Below are 13,519 nucleotides of genomic sequence, written 5' to 3' on the forward strand. Positions count from 1 at the left end.
ATTTTATGTACAAAAAAAATAGTACTAAATAATTTTCATTATTAAAAAAAACTAGTAATTATTTTATGCATTTGAATTATTGAAGAAATAGGCCCAAAACAAAACAATAGCCCAATTTTAAATCATTTTGCCCTAATTTCCCCATCTTGTCTGTTTTTTGTCCACGGCAGCTCAATTCTTCCATTTCCGATCTGATCATCACTCTACGGACCGTGTTTTCCGGCAACAACTCACCGGAGACTCTAATTTTCGAAAACCACCGGAAATTCGTCGGAGGCTAGGGTTTCGTGATTCTCCGTCGTGGATTAAGGGAATCGAGTTACGCAAACCGGTTCAAAATTCAGTTTCTTAATCATCGTTTCAAATCGATCGATCTCAATTTTTTCGCGATCTTCGCAAGTGTGAACTTTGGTGCTTATTTTGTTACTGAATTAGTAGTTTTACAACTTAGTTATATTAAATCTGATGCTATTTCTTCAACATTTTTATCGTTCTCAGGTTTTTGATTGGCGTAGGGATGATTTTTTGCTTGATCTGTTGAAATTCCTGCAATGTCCGGCTTACTTAATGTATTCTCCTTATGCCCTGTTGAACAAGCAAGAAACTATTTTCAAGAGTTTATCTTATAATTTTGAATTTTGGTTCATTTTCATTGAATACTTTGTTTAATAATGCTACATTTAAGTATATGGCTTTTACTAGGATTTATATGATTTTATCCTTGATATTCATGATTATATATTTTCTTAACATTCTAATCATTTATATTCAAATGCATTGCATGATGACATTCTTTGGTATTGACTTCTAATTAGAATGTTTTGGCAACATTTTGATTTTGATATAGCAGAAACCAATTCATTTTTTTTTTGAAAACTCGGTATTCGGCCCAAGGACAGACTAATCCGAGGGGACCCATCCCACCGCCCACTTGTGGGGCCCATTTAAAGCCAGGGGGAATCGAACCTTGAGACCTTGAGAGGAGCACACTCCAAGGTCTCAAGCCAACACCACTAAGCCAACCCAAATATTAGCTTATGCAGTTAGAGAAGAACATGAAAGAAATATTGGTATATTATAATTATTGCAAATAGTTTGAATAATAGTCATCTGTAAAGTACTTTTTACCCAAAGTTAATAAAAATCTTAGGCAAGTCCTAATAAGTATAAAATACTAGTCAAATACTCTCATTTCCTAAATTTAAATTCTACAAGAGTCTTTTGATTGCTAACCATTTTTAGGATTGTACCGAAAATGACCTATTTTCAAGTAAAATTCAATTCCATGTTCTGTATATCATGCCTTAGGCATATTGGATTTATCACTTAGAAGGAATGCAACTTTTTTATTTAGCATTTCATCATTATATTACTATTTTTGTCAGATATTGATTTGTTTTTTAGGCCTTTCATTCACCGTTGATGTAAATTATAACAGAGTTCTGTTTGCAGTCTTCTCTGAACGGATCTACTTCAAATCTTCCAGACGGTGCTGGGCGGTCTTTTACTACATCATTTTCTAGTCAGTCTGGTGCAGCCTCCCCAATTTATCAGCACACTGGTGGGAATATTTTGATGGAGTTAATCCTTTTTATCCTCTCATTTATTTAGTTTTGTAATCGCTACCATTTTGCTGCAGGTGGTATTCAGGGATTGCACAACATGCACGGGAGCTTTAACATTCCCAACATGCCCAGTACTCTTACATCAAGAAACTCAACAATAAATAGCATGCCAACTGGAGCGGTTCAACAACCTGCGTCAAGCCTTTCTAGTGGAAGATTTACATCAAATAATCTACCTGGTGCTCTGTCACAGGTACGTGTGAATCCCCGTGTTTGAACATCTCTGAGAGTAATGGTTGAGCTATTTTTGCATACTGAACTGTTCTGTCTTTCATTATCTTTCTACTGGTGCACAGTTTAAAGTATTTCCATATGTTTATATATCATATTTGCAGCTATCTCATGGAAGCTCTCACGGACAATCTGGAGTCAACAGTAGAGGAGGTATAAGTGTTGTAGGAAATCCTGGTTTTAGCAGTAGCTCAAATGGAGTTGCTGGTTCTATTCCTGGGATTCTTCCAACTTCTGCTGCAATTGGTAACCGTAATGCTGTTCCAGGATTGGGAGTATCCCCAATTTTGGGAAATGCAGGTCCTCGGATAACAAGTTCGATGGGAAACATGGTTGCTGGAGGGAACATTGGGAGGATAAGCTCTGGAGGATTGTCCATTCCGGGTCTTGCTTCACGTCTCAATTTAAATGGAAACAGCGGATCTGTTGGTTTAGGCATGCAAGGACAAAATCGATTGATGAGCGGTGTGCTTCCACAAGGTATATATTTTGGTAGTAACAAGTGCATTAAAGTGACATGGAAGTAATATTTCTCCTAAGACATATCCAATTATATTGAGGCGAACTTTATATATTATTTTACATATAAAATTATATTTATCCAGGGAAACATAGTACTATACTGCACTCTTTTACCAGATATTAATTTGATTATTTCTTAGTATGTACTTTGTTGCATTAGATAACATGTTTGAGTGCCTAGACATCCACCTATATATATTAAATTCGAGTTTTCATTTTTGAATCTCATGAAGCTGTATTGAACTTTTTTCTCACAAAACCAGACCTCATTTTTGATTCAGGATCTCCTCAGGTAATTTCAATGCTAGGAAATTCTTATCCCAGTGCTGGAGGTCCACTTTCACAAAGCCATATGCAAGCAGTACATCACTTGAACTCTATGGGGATGTTGAATGATTTAAATTCCAGTGACAGTTCACCCTTCGACCCTAATGACTTCCCTTCACTATCAAGTCGTCCTAGTTCTGCTGGGGGCCCTCAAGGACAGTTGGGTGTGTGATGGAAAATATTGTTTAGCTTAATATATTGTTCACCATCTACAAATCTTAATATATTGTTCACCATCCACAATAAAGAATAATGTAATCTATAAATTGCATTGCAGGCTCTTTACGAAAACAGGGTCTTAGTCCTATTGTACAACAAAACCAAGAGTTTAGCATTCAAAATGAAGACTTCCCAGCTTTACCAGGATTCAAAGGTACTTTTCATAAATATACTGATCTTTGTGAGCTAATTGGTTACAAATTTCTTGTTAGGAAATTTTGCACCTTAGTTGTGTTATTTTCTTGTTTTGGGGGTTATACATTTTAGCACGAAATTTATACTCTCTTCCTGGGGTTATATATGCATTTTAGCTTCATCAGTTTTTTCTTGTGTTGTCTCCATTTTTTTTTTTGTATTTTTGACAGGAATTATTATAGCCGTGTTTGGTACTCCCTCCATTTCAAAATGAGTGTCACTTTAACAAAAAAAAATTGTTTCAAAATGAATGTCATTTTCACTGTAAAATATTCCAATTGTGCCCTGTAATTATATTACTATAGATAGACACTATTCCCAAAGCATTACACTTTGCATTTATGGTGATGGGAAACACCGATAATTAATAGGTTTAGTTTAGTAAAACTGTCATGTCTTTTGACAACATAATTACATTTCTTAATGTGTGCAAAAACCTTAAACACACTATTTTGAAACGGAGGTAGTATATATCTGTTTGACCTGTTATACATTTAGCAAGGATGCTTTAATGGTTCCTATTGTTGTAGAAGAGTGAAAGCTTTATGACTTTTGCACTGTTGAATATTTGATGGCTACATCTCAGTAGTTCGTATCTGATGACATTTTAATTATTGTTGTTCAACTTTGTTCGCAGAACTGAAGAATCTAATTTACAAAGGTTAGTCAATTGGCTTTGACATTTGTTTTTTATGACAATATTTGTATACAGGTGGTAATGGAGATTTTACTATGGATATGCACCAGAAAGAACAACTTCATGACAATGCTATGTCAATGATGCAATCACAGCATTTCTCAGTGAGTTTCATACAGTAAAATATTAACATATATTTTCTGTGTTCTTATCCTTGTTTATGATATTATTGGATCAATCAAAATCTGTTCTCTAACTTATCTGTATGCTTTCTGCAGATGGGGAGGTCAGCCGGTTTCAATTTGGGAGGATCTTATTCATCACACCGAGCTCAGCAACAACAGCAGCAGCATGCTCCATCTGTCAGTAACAGTGGTGTCTCTTTTTCATCTGTGAACAATCAAGATCTTCATCTGCACGGGTCGGATATTTTTCCGTCTTCAAACTCTACATATCATTCACAGGTACACGACTTTCCTAATGTAAATGAAACAAGGCACTTGCTTTTGTGTGAGAATACATCTCTATTTTTTAAACTGTGATACGAGGTTTCGATTGAACTGTAATTCCATATTCCAATCAAAGTTTCTGACGTTCTTATTACTTCTGGTTTTTGGTTTAGACCAGCGGACCTCCTGGGATTGGATTAAGGCCTCTAAATTCTCCAAATACTGTTTCTGGTACGGGTTCATATGACCAGCTCATCCAGCAGTATCAACAACACCAGAACCAGTCCCAATTTCGCCTTCAGCAAATGTCAGCTGTAAATCAGTCCTTTAGGGATCATGGCATGAAGTCTATGCAAACTGCACAATCTGCTCCTGATCCATTTGGTTTGCTTGGCTTGTTAAGTGTAATCAGGATGAGTGATCCTGATCTGACATCTCTTGCTCTTGGAATCGATCTTACAACACTTGGGTTGAATTTGAATTCTTCAGAAAATCTTCACAAGACTTTTGGGTCTCCTTGGTCTGAGGAACCAGCTAAAGGTGATCCAGAGTTTAGTGTGCTTCAATGTTATTATGCTAAACCACCTCCTGCCTTACATGTGAGACGTTCTTTCTTTGGCTTTATATAATAATATATTTTCATCGTCCTTACATTGTTCTCATTTTTATTTTTTTTATTTCGGCTAATTCTTTTATGTGATGCAGAAAGGATATTTTTCGAAGTTTAATTTGGAAACGTTGTTTTACATATTTTACAGGTGCCTTTTGAAATCAATCCTATTCAATTTCACTATGCTTCCATGTTGTTATAATAACAGTAGTAATTAAAATTTGATCTTTTATTGCAGCATGCCCAAAGATGAAGCACAGCTATATGCCGCAGATGAACTGTATGCATTCTATCACATACACCCTTTTGTTGTGTTATTTTTGTGTGTTTTGGCCTTGTTTCCAAGTTTTTCCTGGATAACTATGTTCATAGATTCTTGGCGAGAGTTTTTAATTTAAAATAAGTAGCTGTGAGTGGTTTTTTGAGTTGCTATGTGGTTATAGCACATCAACCACACTGAAAATTCTTATCCATTCATCCACATGGTTATTCTTTAATTTAAAATAGTCAGTTATTTTTTTTATCAATAAAAAATTACCAACAAGCTACTGCTGTTGCTCTCAGGTACGAACAAAAGTGGTTTTATCACAAAGAGCATCGCATGTGGTACATAAGAGTTCCCAACGTGGAGCCGCTTGTCAAAACACCCACATACGAGAGAGGATCTTATCATTGTTTTGATCCAAACACTTTTGAAACAGTCCGGAGGGTGAGTTTCTGTAAACATACTGCTCTCACTGCTCTGTATCTTTTTGTGTGCAGTGTAATTGTCCTATTTAGCTTCTAATGGATATGCTTCTTTCAGGATAATTTTGTTCTTCATTATGAACATGTGGAAAAGAGACCGTCTTTGCCACAACATTGACGAGTGGACAAAAAACCTTCACTGTAAAGCTTTTTATGTATGAATATAATTTGTTATTATGGAAGCCATTTTATTTAAGTATTAGTGTAACTTCAATATGTTGTTTCTTTTAGATTTTATTAAATCTCGATTCACCGAGAGCTGTTATCTCATGGCCCAAATATGAATTGTAGTTATTAGAGTAGACGCCAGGTTAACCTAACCTAGCTGTTCCTGTTTGTCAAATGCACCATATATATCTGAATACATAAATAAAGTTATGTTAGTATGCAGTGTCTGGTAGTTGCCCTTTACTACATAAATAAAGTTATGTTAGTATGTTTTGGAGAGGAATATGGTCCTCAAATAGGGAAATAAAATGGAGTAGCTTGATTGTCTCTTCGATAATCAGTATACAGAGACAGTGAAAATGAAATGATTACACTGGTGCTACCTTTAATTAGAAGCTGCATATTACCACAAGACTATAGAACATCCGATTTACCTATTCTTGCAGGACATGATTTCGGATGTAGTCACTCAATATTCATATTAGCATGTCTCTGAAATCAGTTTTGCGGAACATAAGCTTGAACGGTTACTTTCAGCAAACAACTGAATCTTTTGTTTTAAAATCTCGGGGGAATAGTAGCTGTCAAAATGAACTCTAGTCAATGTCTCTAAATAATCGGATGTCTCTGTATGAACTCTAGTTAATGTCTCTAAAATGAACTCTGGATCATGAATGTGGTCTATAAATTTAAGATAACTGGTAGCTCGGTTGTAATTTTCCCTAAACATAATCTGCTTTCATTGGCCACAAGGAAGATAAAGAGCATAAACATGCCAATAGACAATGTTGTAGTATATGAATTTACCAGATGGCTGAATACAATCTTAAGCACCAAGGATTTACAACCGATTTTTTGTACATTTTATCCACAAGAGAGCTCTCTGAAATAAACCACAAAGTCGCGACTAATATGAGTAGAAAACCATTGATATGCCAACTCCAGATGTCAAGAAATAGATTCTGGTTAGGCGGAAATGGCATATCCGGGGCACAGCGCAGAGATTAAATGGGACTTTACTTTTTTTGGGGGGGTACAAAAATGGGACTATTTACTATTATGATTTGGTTAGTACATCGTTTACATTTAGTCCTTTCTTGAGAGATATACATTTGAAATTCCACATTAGTTGAATATAGTTCCATCGAGCAAGGTGCTTTAAATTGGAGAAGCAAAAAAAAAAAAAAAAAGTAAATTGAAACAAAAAAGTTAGTAAATAACTCCTAAATAGCATACATTTTCTTAAAATCATTGTTCATCAGCTCAGAATCTGAATAAGCAGTCACTGAAAAAGATTTTGACTTGCTTTCCATTGAAGATTTCCTTATATTCCTCAAATTTTTTGCTTCAATTCGATGCTTAATAACCCAATACAACATAGTTCCCAAAGTTGTAGCCATTATAGTTGTCCCTATAATGGTAACAAAAATTGCCAACCACTTTTCTTCCTTTCCAACCACAACAAATGACAATGCCAAAAATGCCACAGAAACAAGTACACAAGCTATCCACATTAGCTTATTAATAATAGCTGCCATTTGTTTCTTTGCTTTGCTTTCTATAACGACGACCGAAGTTTGAACAACCACAACAGCCAGAGAAATAAAGAGTGCAATAGAATCAAACACAAAGAAAATTACAAATGGTGCTTGTGGAGCTATATTTGCTTCACCAAGTGTCATCCCTTCTGGAATATTGTTTGGATCATCAACAAATTGACCAGGGACAGTGAAAATCGCGGCAAATGCAACTGTTGCTATTAGTACTGCTACAACGGTTGTTGAGTTTATTGCATTGTTTAATCCTTCTGTATTCATCTTGTTGATACGTTTCGCGATTCCTTGAACACGTTTCCGCGTTTGGCGCGTGTGTTCTAATTGGTAATGTACCTCGTGCTTTATGTCGCTTACGGTTTGTTTTAACTCGCGAGCTGTTGTCGTTGCTTGTGGTTTTATGGATTTGGCACTTTGAACACCATGTTCTAATAGAATGGCTTTGATATCTTGGTTCCCTATTTTCTCAGCAGTGTCTACTGCTGTTTCGCCTGATCTGTTAACAGCACTTAGATTTGTTTCTTGCCGTCCTAGAAGCATTTTTACAATCTGCACAATCAAATTAAGATATTTTAGCCTCTCCCCTTAGTCTTTAGGAAACAAAGAGTTGCCAATAATTTTCCCTATCCGTTGTCAATGACAGATTTCAAAATTTGAAGTTGTGGAGGCAATACTTAGTTATATCGTTTTAACATATACAACTCACCTCGTGACAAAATATAAGCAAAAATTTACGATTTATTGCATAATTAATGTATATGGTTTATGTTTTTGCTTATATTTTATCACGAAGTGAGTATATGATATGGCATCAAATATATGATATTATGCATATAATATTTGATGTTCTTCAAATATCAGTTGGGCAATGCCCCCAATATATAGGCCTCGTTTGGATAAACAACTTAATTAAACGTTTATCATATATGACTTTGTATATTAGCTATTAATATAACAAAAGATAAAGTGAAGTTAAACTGCTTTCATACATGTAAGTTGTTTTCATAAGCTATGCTGAAGAGCATATGCAAAAATAACTCGAAAACAACATATAGACATATCATAATTTTTTTCTCTCACAAGTGCTTATACCAGTAGATAAGGTCTTGTTTGGATAAACAACTTAGTTAAACACTTATAGCATAAGTGTTTGTCATATAAGTGCTTATGTATATAAGCTATTTCTACAATAAAAGATAAAATCAAGTCGAACTGTTTCTATATAAGTGATAAGCTTATTTCATAAGCTATTCTGGAAAGCTTACGAAAATAAGCTGAAAATGCTAATAGACATGCCAAAGCTGTTTTCATAAGCTCTCTCAAAAAGTTTCACAAGTGCTTATGCTAGTAGGTAATTTCAAATAAGTCAATCCAAACACGTTCGTAGTAACTAGTATCTATGGAATTTTTGCAAGCATTATATAATTTACCTGTGCCCTGGCTTTTCTGGTTGCTATATGCAATGGAGTGTTTCCCTTATTATCAATCATGTTTATTGTTGAAGGATCTGCTTTTATCAATGCCTCCACTACCTCAAGATTTTGTCCTTTCACTGCCATGTGAAGTGCTGTTTGGCCCTTCTTATCAGTCCTTATTGCAACACCAGGCTCTTTCTCAACAAGTGCTTTCACAACTTCCAAATGTCCATTTCTTGCAGCAGAATGAAGTGCTGTTTTCCCATTACTTTTAGCAATGGTTGCTAAACTACTTCCAGCTTCCAGTAGGAATTTTACTATTTCAATATGTCCTTGGGTTGCAGCTGTGTGTAATGCTGTTGTGTTTGATGGATCCACTGTCATTGACAAATCAGGATGAACCTCCATAAGGATCTTCAATATATCTGCAACAAGGTAAATACAAATAATGAGTTTCCCTTTTTTTGGTTACAAAAATTTAGGGTGAGGGGATGGTGCCTCAGTCCAATGCAGGGAAGACACTAGCAAGGCTCGAATCATGGACCTCTCGGATTCAAGACCTGTCTTTTTACCACTAGACTAATAAGCCTTTGGAGTTCATGAAATTATAATTCAGCTCTTTAAACTAAAGAACATCAATCAATCTAGTCTCTTTATCAAAACAAAACCACCGAAATACCTAAATATTGACTTGAGTAATCTCGGGCGGTATGAAGACCAATGTTGTCAAATAGCGGCTATCACAATACTATAGAGCTATAGCGTAGTGATATTTGAACAAATTATATTACTGTTCCGAGATATGCCATGTACTAAAATTGCTGTCATATAGCGGCTAGCATAACAGAATTTGAACAAACTACTATTTTCCGTGATATGCGGCTGACAACACTGATCAAGACAAACACAGACCTTTAAAATTAAGGGACTAAATTGATCAACCCTTACAATTTCAAGTACTACAATGCCTATTTACTCATTTATAAAAATCAAATGAAACTATCAAATAAACAACAAAGATGATTAAAATATACCTATATCCCCTTGTTTGGCAGCAATGTGAAATGCATCAAAACCATTTCTTGCTTTAATTCCAGCATCCACAAGATCATAATATTGAATCATTTCTCTAACAACATCAATATAACCATACTCAGCAGCAACATAAAGAGCCGTTTCTCCATCTTGATTCTGCCTAGCCAATAATTCAAGCAATTCATCCTCCTCGGCAGAATTAAGGGTATCCCTTACAATATCTAAATTCCCTGCTCTTGCTGCAGAATGCAAACGTGTATCATCCCTTTTTCCTGTCAATTGTTTTGTCATCTTTTTTCTTGGGGTGCTCACATTCATAGCTTGTTGCTGCACCATTGATGTTGCATTATTGGATTCACCCATCTTCAAATTTCCTATCTTGTGATGCTAATTACTTTATCAAATCATTGTGGAATCTAATCACAACACAAAAACATAAAAAAGGGTTTAAAACATTGCACCTAGGTATTTTTTTTAATTGCATTATGAAACACATACACTTATCAGATTAGGCGTGTCTTGATGTCGGACACGCGTCGGTGTCAAACACCGACACGACACTTATGATTACAATGAATTGTATTATTTTCTCAAATTATTATCGGTGTCGACGTGTGTATCGTTTCTGATGTCCATGCTTCATATATTATTATATTCTAAAGAATCAAAACAACCCAAGAAACAGAAATTGGAAAAAGACTAGAAAAAAAGGATTCATTGTATTGGTCGAATGATCATTATGGAAGAGAAAAACCAAATGGGTAAAGAATGGAAAAAGAAAAGAAACGAACTTGAAAATAAATTAAACCTTGGGTTGAAGAAAGAACCTCCTCAACCCTTTTGTGCAAGCTTCTTTCTACCACCGTGAAAGCTATAAAGAACAAAGATTCGATTTTGAAAGAAACAACATTTGTAAAGGTGGTGGTGAATCTGGTGATGGTGTCGGAAATAATTCGGAAAAAAATATGTTTGAGAGAGAGAGAAGAAAGAGACAAAACACGCAGGTTGTTGTGTGTGGCCAATGAAATGTCAAGAAACTGAAATAACAGAATCACACACGCAGTGCACATTTGGATTTTCTTTTTCTCTCTCTATTGGCGCGAGTTGGTGGTGACTTGCATTTAGCCAATTGCATCTACACCGTTTGATGTTGATCATAGGGTCCAAATGAACAAGCTTGGTTTAATACTCCATCTATCTTAAAATGAGCGTCGTTTAAAGTTTTTGCATACACATTGAAAAAATTAATAAAATTGTTAGAAGGTGCGACATTTTTATTAGATGGTGGTCCTTATTCAAGAAAAAAAAAAAGCAACTAAGATCCAAGCCTAGAGATGTTGCATTGCATTATATTAAAAGTGCATCTTATGATTGAGAAGAGGAAGAGAATCCACGATAGTTTAAAAGGAGTTGGGATCCTTTCTGTTACTGTAATTTTGAATAGTCTTCAAATATATATTAAATAGTTGTACCTACCAAATATTATATTATTGCATTTATATTTTCAAAACATTAGTAATGGTAAAAATGGAGAGGATCTTGACTCAAATCAAAAGAATTATGATAAGTTTACAAGAAGATCAACACAACTATTGATTTCTTTTATAGGGCAAATGCTAAGAAATATTTTCTTGAAAGTTTGTAACTAACACCTTAAAAGCTTGAGGGTGTGTTTGGAATCAGAGTGGATTATCATTAGAAGCAATTTTAGTTGGAGCTATGTGAGGTAGCATTTGAGAGTTGCCGTCACTTTTCACCATGGAAACACGAGTTTCCAAACATACACTATATTTTGTTTCTTTCAATGCACAATTTTTTATTTTATTTCTCTTTTTAGTTTCTTAACAAGTGTCCAGGCGGCACTGTTAGCAAGACTCTCTTTATAATTATGAGATACTTGCACAATTCAATCTTAGAGTCCGAGAGAATAGTGGATATCATCCAAGATAGGTTGGAGATCAACGGTTGATGGGGTACCCTTTTTAACCAAGCTAACAGTAACTGAAGAGTCTACTCATCAAGCAATGTTGTTGTTCAACTACTACAAACCATATGCTTCTCTTGGTAAAAATGATTTACGCTAGTTGTACATAAAAATCCATTTAGGTCGGTATGGTGGTGAATGATTAGAACCTTGTAATGTGTTCCTTTCACTATCTCTGTAAGAATTCTAACCCGTTGCCGTTAGAACTTTAATGATGAACTCACATATACCAAGTATTTCACATTAAATCTCTATATGGGGTTGGAAATTTAATGCATATTTTGTGTGCACATGTTAACCTAGGTGGTGGTGGGGTTCATCACATGGTTTTTTTTAGGCAAACGAATGTTATATAACATGAAAGGCACTTTATTTATCAACCATATATATCATATTGCTATTATCACTTTTCATCTCTAATTCTCAACTCATTTTACGCCTTTTAATTCATTATTACATTACTTGTGATCATACTAATCACATTTTTAGAAAAATATAAGTATGTAATTTAATAAATTTGTCAAATGTGTTTTTATATACCTAAAGTTAAAGTAATTAAGCTAGCTGTACACAATTTTTTTTTTTTTAAATAGGCAAAGGTGCATGCCTTATTAGATAAAAATAAAGATAAAAGGAGGAAAATTACAAAACATGGGGACTAGACCAAAACGCACGATAAATAGACAAGGGCTTAAACAACATATGTCTTATTAAAATCTTATCAGAAAAACCCAATAAAAAAAACCTAAGCTAGCTGTCCCCAAATTTTAGCTCAACCGACAGAAATAACGAAATTGTTAGGTCGGACGCCATGACCGGGATTCAAAGCCGGGTCACTCCACTTTGTGTGTGTGAGTTTCCAATAACTTTACTATTTCACCTATGTACAAAAAAAAATTAAGCTAGCTATTTCTTTTGAGAAATAAATATAGTGTACATAGACATAGTGTCAAAAAATGTTTGCATGATCCTCTAAATATCATGAATATATATTTTATATTCTAAACTAATATCCAGTCAATATACTTAAAAATAAGTTAATATACTTAAAATACCAAACTACACACAAGACTTATTTTATGCAATAAGTTAATATACTTAAATATCTCAAAAAAATACTTAAAATGACCAAACTACACACAAGACTAAGTCAAGCCTCCACCAAATTAAACCTTAAATTTAACTAATTGAAATAAATAAACCGGGCATTTTTGTTAAATAAAAAGTTTGTAAAAGTTGGTATCTATACTAATAATAAAGGGAATACTCAAATTTTGGTGTAGCTTTTTTTTGTAATTCCCATAATACCCATAACAGTTTTTTTTATTTTTTTTTATTTTTTCTTAACTTCCACATTTTTTTAACTTCTATTTTAGTAACTTCTTCTGTCAAATAAAAAGTAACTTCTATGCTTTTTTATTTTCATCAAATCATTTATATTTTTTAACACATTTGATTTTCATAAAATTGGGCAACACAGACGGGCACTGGCCACTAGTTTTTATTAAGACAAACTTGAACTTTAAATATTAAATGCAACAATATACACCGACGGGTATCCCCACCATGATGGAGAGAAGTTCTCATTGGGACCACCGTGGGGAGAGGCTCAATAGGAATCCACACAAGAAGAAGCTACGTCCAGGAGTTTATTAAATTAAAATTTATTTATTTATTTGTTTTTTCAGTCAAAAATTTATTTGTTTGTCTCATTTATGTTTAACAGTCTTGGTATTATTTTTTAAACCTGCAATCCTAATCTCCTAAATTTATGATATCTGCAATTTTAGTTCAATGATGTA

General features: G+C 34.3%; 2 protein-coding genes and 1 non-coding gene across 10 annotated transcripts; 1 reads left to right on the forward strand and 2 right to left on the reverse strand.

The window, feature by feature from the left end:
* Window positions 1–73: 73 nt before the first annotated feature.
* Window positions 74–5,952, forward strand: LOC123895678 (probable NOT transcription complex subunit VIP2). 8 transcript variants are annotated; one of them, XM_045946150.1, is made up of 15 exons: window positions 74–411; window positions 499–569; window positions 1,453–1,561; window positions 1,640–1,818; window positions 1,961–2,009; window positions 2,124–2,336; window positions 2,660–2,869; window positions 2,983–3,078; window positions 3,832–3,920; window positions 4,035–4,220; window positions 4,379–4,804; window positions 4,911–4,963; window positions 5,054–5,095; window positions 5,380–5,524; window positions 5,621–5,952. In XM_045946150.1, exons 2-15 carry the CDS (start codon window positions 552–554, stop codon window positions 5,678–5,680), a joined length of 1,875 nt encoding a protein of 624 aa, XP_045802106.1. In that variant the 5' UTR covers window positions 74–411; window positions 499–551; the 3' UTR covers window positions 5,681–5,952. The 8 variants fall into 8 exon arrangements, with proteins under 8 accessions (XP_045802106.1, XP_045802104.1, XP_045802107.1 ...); XM_045946151.1 differs by having other exon boundaries at window positions 77–399; XM_045946149.1 differs by having other exon boundaries at window positions 98–411; window positions 2,642–2,869.
* On the reverse strand, window positions 1,481–1,561 carry LOC123900218. The gene has a single exon (XR_006805871.1). It is a non-coding gene; the product is annotated as a small nucleolar RNA snoR35 (small nucleolar RNA).
* A 1,001-nt stretch (window positions 5,953–6,953) lies between the features above and the next one.
* LOC123895679 (ankyrin repeat-containing protein At5g02620-like) lies at window positions 6,954–13,044 on the reverse strand. The gene is made up of 4 exons (XM_045946153.1): window positions 13,033–13,044; window positions 9,733–10,024; window positions 8,714–9,123; window positions 6,954–7,832 (listed from the first exon to the last, which is right to left on the reverse strand). Exons 2-4 carry the CDS (start codon window positions 10,022–10,024, stop codon window positions 6,954–6,956), a joined length of 1,581 nt encoding a protein of 526 aa, XP_045802109.1. The 5' UTR covers window positions 13,033–13,044.
* Between the last annotated feature and the right edge of the window lie 475 nt (window positions 13,045–13,519).

The sequence above is a fragment of the Trifolium pratense genome, linkage group LG7, assembly GCF_020283565.1.
Source record: "Trifolium pratense cultivar HEN17-A07 linkage group LG7, ARS_RC_1.1, whole genome shotgun sequence".
NCBI classification, from domain to species: domain Eukaryota; kingdom Viridiplantae; phylum Streptophyta; class Magnoliopsida; order Fabales; family Fabaceae; genus Trifolium; species Trifolium pratense.

What these genes read in the sequence shown, in the direction of transcription:
- LOC123895678 (XM_045946145.1), top strand. An exon ending in CCCAATTTATCAGCACACTG is followed by an intron (nt 1,562 to 1,639) that starts GTGGGAATATTT and finishes ATTTTGCTGCAG; the next exon opens with GTGGTATTCAGGGATTGCAC. An exon ending in TGCAATCACAGCATTTCTCA is followed by an intron (nt 3,921 to 4,034) that starts GTGAGTTTCATA and finishes TGCTTTCTGCAG; the next exon opens with ATGGGGAGGTCAGCCGGTTT.
- LOC123895679 (XM_045946153.1), bottom strand. Translation starts at nt 10,024, where the DNA reads ATGACAAAACAATTGACAGGAAAAAGGGATGATACACGTTTGCATTCT. An exon ending in TGCCAAACAAGGGGATATAG is followed by an intron (nt 9,124 to 9,732) that starts GTATATTTTAAT and finishes ACCTTGTTGCAG; the next exon opens with ATATATTGAAGATCCTTATG. An exon ending in CCAGAAAAGCCAGGGCACAG is followed by an intron (nt 7,833 to 8,713) that starts GTAAATTATATA and finishes TTGATTGTGCAG; the next exon opens with ATTGTAAAAATGCTTCTAGG.